The sequence below is a fragment of the Eschrichtius robustus genome, chromosome X, assembly GCF_028021215.1.
Source record: "Eschrichtius robustus isolate mEscRob2 chromosome X, mEscRob2.pri, whole genome shotgun sequence".
Lineage (NCBI taxonomy): Eukaryota > Metazoa > Chordata > Mammalia > Artiodactyla > Eschrichtiidae > Eschrichtius > Eschrichtius robustus.
This window is the reverse complement of record NC_090845.1, coordinates 28,315,149-28,322,111: the sequence shown is the minus strand read 5'-3', so window position 1 is coordinate 28,322,111 and position 6,963 is coordinate 28,315,149. Positions and strand designations below refer to the sequence as shown.

The 6,963-nt window shown below is 49.7% G+C and overlaps 1 protein-coding gene across 1 annotated transcript; it reads right to left on the bottom strand.

The window, feature by feature from the left end:
- Positions 1–4,766: 4,766 nt before the first annotated feature.
- On the bottom strand, positions 4,767–5,804 carry LOC137757044 (melanoma-associated antigen B1-like). Its single transcript, XM_068533631.1, has one exon. It carries the CDS (start codon positions 5,802–5,804, stop codon positions 4,767–4,769), a length of 1,038 nt encoding a protein of 345 aa, XP_068389732.1.
- Between the last annotated feature and the right edge of the window lie 1,159 nt (positions 5,805–6,963).

The window sequence follows — 6,963 nt, the reverse complement described above, 5'->3', positions numbered from 1 at the left end:
CGGAATTTACCCAAGATTACACAACTAGTAAATGGTAGCGCCGGGCTTGGAAGACCAGGTGTCTGCTTCCAGAATCTCATGCTCTTTACGTACTACATATTGCCTTTCTAGATGGTGTGAGATAAACATGCTCCAGAACTATGTTGAAGCTCAGGAACTATCAGGAATTCATCCTCTGATATAAAATTTCTCTGTATCAATCCACCATCTTGAGAGAGAATAGTCTATAGGTAATCTTTTTCTTTTCATTTTGTAGGAGAAACAGTCATGCGTCATTTCACTCTTCTTTTGTCAATTATTTGCTTATTTTTCCCATTTTAAAAGCTTCCCTAACGTCTGTAATTAGAATTTCCCATGCCTTTTGAAGTTTATTTTTCTTAACCTTAAAAATATTTTTAGGAATAGTATGTGCTCCCTGTGGAAGACAAAGAACATAAAAAATTAAAATATGAACTGCTAGCCCTTCATGTACTTACTAGTCAACTCCCACTGCCTAATGAAGAGCCACAAAACTTAGCATCCTAACACAACAACTGTTTGTTCTCACAGATCTACAGGTTGGCTGAGGGGGGGCTCTACTTCACGCTGTAGCTTAGGACCAGAGGGCTGGCCGGGACTTTTTCTAATGGTGATGACAGTTTTAAAAAGTGAGGTGGGTCTTATAAGTGCTGTCACAGAAAGATCTTGCATTCACTTCCATTAAGTTACAAGAGCAAGTCACAGAACAATAACATGTACACTGTTGCCCCTGTGTGTTAAAAACTCAACGTATTTTTGTAGCGCATCTATGTACAAAGAAGCCTCAAATCAGCTTTAGGATGACACACACCAGACGGTTAGTTAATTGTGGTTACTTTTGAAAAGGGGGCTGAACTTTGGAGCAATGTTGTAAGGGGGGAGATTGTGATTTATGTGTGTAAGAAGTTTTTATAAGAAGAATATCTATGCTGTGATTAGCTCTGGCATTAAAATATTTAAATGAGCCTAACAGTAGAAATAGTAGTTGGGTATCACTCGGATGAAGTAACTGCTAACTGAGGCAACAGAGAAAACCTGATCTCTGAATGACTTAACACAACAAAAGTTTGTTTCTTGTGCACATAAAACCTGAGGAAGGTTGGCAGAGGCTCACTGCTAACAGATGACTCCGAGATCCAGGCTGTTTACATCACGTGGCTCGACACGGGCTCTCTCTGTCTGCTGCTGAATGGAAGAGAAAGCACAGAGGTGCCATACTGACTCCCTCGTGCCTTCCTTGGTCTGGAGGTGACCCTTCCTAATTACAAGTGGACTGGGAATATAGTCTCCCCAGGAACCCAAGGAGAGCAAGACAGCATGTGGATGAGGTCTGCAGTCTCCCATAAACTGGTATATAGTATGTGCTCAATAAAGAGCAACTATTGCAATTGGTTATGACAACAACCCTCTTAGTTTCTTGGAGGAGTTTCTGAGACGGCCAAATTTACCTTGAAATTCACCAATGTTTTTCTTGTGCATACTATGTAAGAGATGTTTTCAAATACAGGATTACATCTAATTTCCAAAAGTACCCTGTAAATCTCAGCAGGGAGGGCTTTCAACAGTACCTTTCTGCATTGCCAATTGCAGTAACCTGTGTCATCTCAGTAGGCCGGGAATTTTCTCCTAACTTTTGGTTGCATGGTCAAAATCACAGCCACCCACCACCTGGCTGAACACACCTGAACACACGAACAGGTGCCATTAAGCATATTGAAAAAACAGCATCTTCCCTGGGACAGATACAGACTAGAATTACTGGGAGGATGGCGAATTACTTTTCCTTTTTATTCAAAGCTAGCACGTCTGCCAAAGAACCATCTTCCACCTCCAGGAAGGACTCCAAGACGGGTTTTTAGGAAATTCAGCCTCAGTACACGTCTGTTGACACAGTGATTTCCTTGGTCCCTCCTCCTTTACCACTTAGGAACAAGGCTGTGGTTTCTGACCACTTAATTAAGTTCACGCATCAGTGTCTGGATTCAATGGCCAGACTCAAAGAAGACGTTGCCTTAAAATCCTACTGCAAATATCACGTTGCTTCAAAAAAGGCCTCCCTAGACTTGGGGTTATAAGCCAAGGCCCTGTAGCGTCCATACGCAATCAGAGTCTAGTCACCAGCAGGTTTGAAAACACTGAGAATGTGGTGGAGGCACCCAGTGGGGATGAGGAGGTGTCTCAACGTCACTGTCTGAAGTGAACAGTTACATGGAAAGGGCAGCTGCTGTCACAGGGGTCCACGGTGAGGAACGGGATCTGCAGGGAGTCGGGATGCTCCGAGTCAGGGGAGGGCAGGGGATGTGGGGCTGTCTGCTCCTCTGGGAGCTGAGTGCAGCCTCCAGAGGAAGACGCAGAGAAGAGCTGGCCAGCAGGTCAGCTTCCAGTCTGGACACGAGGGCACACTGACTGGGGAAGACCCAGGGCAAGGGCGCCGTAACGCGGGAAAGTGCTGGGACTGGACACACGTGCCGGGACCGGGGCAGTCAGCTCTCAGGGAACCCTGGGGCGAGGGGCAGGAGGATCCTAGGTAAACGAAGCCCACAGACAATCCCCAAGTTGTGTCTGATTCTCATTTTCACCTTCCTTCTTTAGTCCTGCTTTTAGTATTTTGGCTACAAGCTCCTCTTTCTTATTGCCTGAGAGACATCATGGAGCAGTGAGAAGAGACATGAATTAAGAGACAGAAGGGCTGCCTCAGGCTGGGAGGAGTGGAACAGTATGGGCTCTGGAGGAATTCAGACCAGGCTGTACTCCCGGTTCTGTCACTTTACCAGTCTGGAGAATACTGCAAGTTCTTTGTCTGCCAAGTGGGTTTGATCAGCCTCATCTTATAGAACTGTCGGAACACGTGTGATATATGTAAAGCACCTGGCACAGTGGCTGGCAATGTTTGGGTCCTCCATGCATGGCACTTATTATGATGCTTATTTTCATACCAGAAGAAACTACCCTCATTCTCTAGGAATCTTTCATTTTATCCAGGAGATGTCAGAGACTATGCGGTCCTCTAGGACAAAGAAAGCTGAATTAACCAAAGTGCTCCTTAGCAAGTAACCCCGAGTAAATGTTCCCTATCAGAGAATATGTTGTTCCATTTGTGGAGGCAGGGATTTCACCAGCATGCGAATCAAACCTTACAGAACTTGTGTCAAGGACCAATAATTCCCCTGCCGCCCAACAACCCCCCGATTTTCACGTATTTCATCACCACCAAAATCTTTCCCCATTTAGGAGTTCTGCCAGATTACGCTCAAGACAAACAAATATCGTATATTAACGCATGTATGTGGAATCTAGATAAATGGTACAGTTGAACCTATTTGCAGGGCAGGAACAGAGACGCAGACAGAGAGGACGGACGTGTGGACACGGGGGAGAAGGGGAGGGTGGGATGAATTGGGAGATTAGGGTTGACCTATATACACTACCATGTGTCAAATAGCTAGCTAGTGGGAACCTGCTGCACAGCACAGGGAGCTCAGCTTGGTGCTCTGTGACCACCTAGGTGGGTGGGGGGAAGTCCAGCAGGGAGGGGACATGTGTATACGTACAGCTGATTCACTTCGTTGCACAGCAGAAACTAACACAACATCGTAAAGCCATTATCCTCCAATTAAAAAACCCCGATAACTAATTAACGGAGCGGGCTGGGGCTCCTCCAGCTCAGGGCACAGAGTGCCAGCACAGGGGCTTCTCAGCATCCCACCACAAAGGCGACAATATGCATAAAACACCTGGTTTGTTGGTGCACTGTGTCCACCTGCACCGGGGCAAAAGCACTGGACCCCTTCTATTCTTTCTCCAGGCGGAGATTCTCTCTGGTTTACTCACAATCCCAAGGTAACTGTTCAGGGCAGTTTCTCATTTCAGGCTTAGCCTCTCAACTCTGAGGCCCACCATCTGAGGGTCTGGCCCCTGCTCACCATTATCACAGCCTCATCTAGCCCACCATGCAGCCAACTCAAAATTACCTCCCAAGGAGGGATTTGCCAAATACCAAGCCTCAAAGTGTTCTGGCTAAGACAAGTTATACTTCACTGCTCTCATCTGGACTCTCTCCCCACCACCCTCACTGGGTTTTTTCATCACACCACCTTCCTTATATAATAGCTGCTCTTCTACTCTGAACATCTACAGGCAGGCGCAGGGTCTTTTTTATCTTAGCACCATCACTACCAGCACAGAACCTTCCAAAGAGCAGACGCTCAATTAAAGATGGGAGTAAATGAGGCACTGAGTGAGGAATGTAATTTATTACTATTTAATTTCGTCGGCATTCTTGAATAAGCTAAGGACATCTAGGCGTATGCCTTTGAATTTTACAAAGAGAAAGACAAAGGTGAATAAGACAAACCAAAACTTGACTAAACTTTACTTTGTTTTCATCCATTTTAAAGCCACAGCATTCTTTCACATTTCCAACAAAATTCCTATTCCAAAGCCACATTATCTCATTCCAGAACCCCAAAAAGATGCAAGGATCTTTCACATCGTACTACACAGTACCAAAACTCTTACTCTTAAACCCGATAAACAACAACAAATCTGTGATCCATGTCATCTGTAAACTTGGATTCTGAATCTAAATAAACATTCTAGTGAAAGAAACAACATTTGAAAGATACTAGTGTAAAACAGGGACACAAAGAAGAGATATATTATGATCTTTCCCGCCCCAGCGTAGCCTCTCACTACTTAAAGGGTTGGCAGCGTTGGTCAAACACAAAGTGAAGAAGCTGCCTCAGACCTCACTGAGGGTGGGAGGAACTGCTAGACATGACCTTGGAACGCGCACTGGCCTTGACACGAGTAGGAGCCCTGGCTGCAGCTCTGGCTCGGCCTCTCTCTTCCTCATCTCTCAAAGCCTCTTCATAATGGAGCGGAAAGGCACTGGGGACGGTACCATTGACCTTGGCCACAAACTCCAGGACTTTCATCTTGCTGGTTTCCGCGCAGGCTCTCCGGCCCCACAGGAACTCATAGCGTGGGGGATCGCTGTTGCGCACCTGACGATACACCAGGTACTTTTCCCGCACCAAATCTTCCGTGATGAGCTTCCTGGGGTCCCCAAAGATTAAGTGCCGCCTTCCATCATAAATACCCAAAACATTCAGGAATTCCCAGATCTCCTCCTCAGAGGCGCGGTTGCCATTAAAGAAGATCACACCCAGGAGAGGCATCAGGAGCCCATTCTTCGGAAACCGCCCGCCACTGCTGCGACTCCCCTGATCGGTGAGATCTAGCCTGCTGACAAGGGTATAGGAATCACCACTCGGCTTGACTTCCTTCAAGTCAAGACCAAAGGCCAGCTCCAGGCATTCAGCAGCTCTCCTGAGGATTTCAGGGAACTTCCCCTTGTACCTTTTGTTCACAAGCTTCAGCATGTCTGCCTTTATAATGGGCTCTTTCATTTGATACCTCTCCAGCAGGAATTCCACCAACATTCCCACCTTCTTCGTTAGAGGATCTCTGCGAGAGCTCTCATCGGAGGCTGAGGCCCGGGAGGACTTTTTCCTGGCCTTAACCTGGCCCTTGGCACGTACATCAGAGCCTGGGCATGAAACCCCTGCAGCACGAGAGCTAGTGGCTGGGGCTCCCTGAGGCTCCTGGCGAGTGCCAGCACCAGGGGAGCTCGGGGGAGTACCCTGAGCAACAGAAGCGGGGGAGGCGGGCGACTCTTCTATCTCTGCTGCAGGGGCCTGGGCACCCCCGAGATTCTGGGTCTCCCTCCGGGCCTGGCGGCGCTTCTCACGGGCACGGAGCTTACTCTTCTGCCCCCGAGGCATGACTATGGGCAGGGACAGCAAGCGGGGGAGTGGGCAGGAGAGCAGGTGATGCTGGAACCTGGAGGAGGGAAGGTGAGAGGGCGTGAGCACCCTCAGCAGGGAGGCACCAGCCTGGCCTGAAGAAGGCCGCTCTGCACGTTCCCTTGAGGGCACTGCTCTAGGAGCCACTAGGCTCTTGTTCTTGGTCAGCCTGTCCCCTGAGAACCCAGTGTAAGACGTGAGAGTGAGTGCGCCTCAGGCTACAGCCTGCCAGCCCTGCCTGTGGCTGACCGCGGTGACCACAGATCCTGGGAGGGTAGGCCCTCTCTGGGTTCCAAGGGTCCCTTTCGTTCACAAACAGGATTGTCACATCGACTCTTGGTAGGGCCGGGACCTCTTTCCTGTGCTGCTCTAAAGGTGCCACCTCAAAGCTCCCTGGGACCCACGAGAAGGAACTGAGTCATGGACACTGTCGGGGTGGACAGCGCTGACGGTTCTGTGGGGCCTGCTCTGTCCTGAACTCGCTGGTCCTCAACCATCCAGCGTCCTCATCTTGTCGATACCGAGGGTCTGGGGTGGGACCCCCCCCTCCCCCTCCCCCTCCCCCTCCCCCCTCCCCCCCCCCCCCGCTTCTGCCCCTGGTGTGGCACCTTCAGACGAAGGATCTCATCTCCCTGAGAAATGATACAGAGAGATGAGGCGCCTCCGCCTGACAACCACGCTCTGGGCCTTCAAGGGCTGAGCAGAGGACCGGGCAAGACTCTTTCCTATTCCTTTGATTCGGTGGAAGGGGGGGTGCGCTACCTTCAGTCGTCACTCACAGCCCCCACTGTGTCTCCTGGGAGGATCTGGGGGCTCCTTTCTCTCTTGACTTGAGGACATTTCCTCACAGTAAGGCCCACAGCTCCCTGAGCCCGAACGGTGGAAGTGAGGATGGCCTTACCCGGCCACAGTGCCCCTAGTCTCCGGAGGCTGAAAGCTGCAGCAGGCAGGCTGAGGCCCTATAACGTGTGGTCCTCGCTCACGGTCCCCATTTTTCGCTCAGGGGAGGGTCTCAGGTTCCTCCCTCTGCTGACCCATCAGACCAAGACGCTTACTTCCCTGGGAGTTCTGAGTGGGGAACTGATGGGCACTTCTGCCTGACATGCGTGCCCGGGGGCGCCTAGGAACGACAATGGAG

Bases quoted from the DNA above. Each gene is read 5' to 3' on its own strand.
- LOC137757044 (XM_068533631.1), bottom strand. From the start codon at position 5,804: ATGCCTCGGGGGCAGAAGAGTAAGCTCCGTGCCCGTGAGAAGCGCCGC.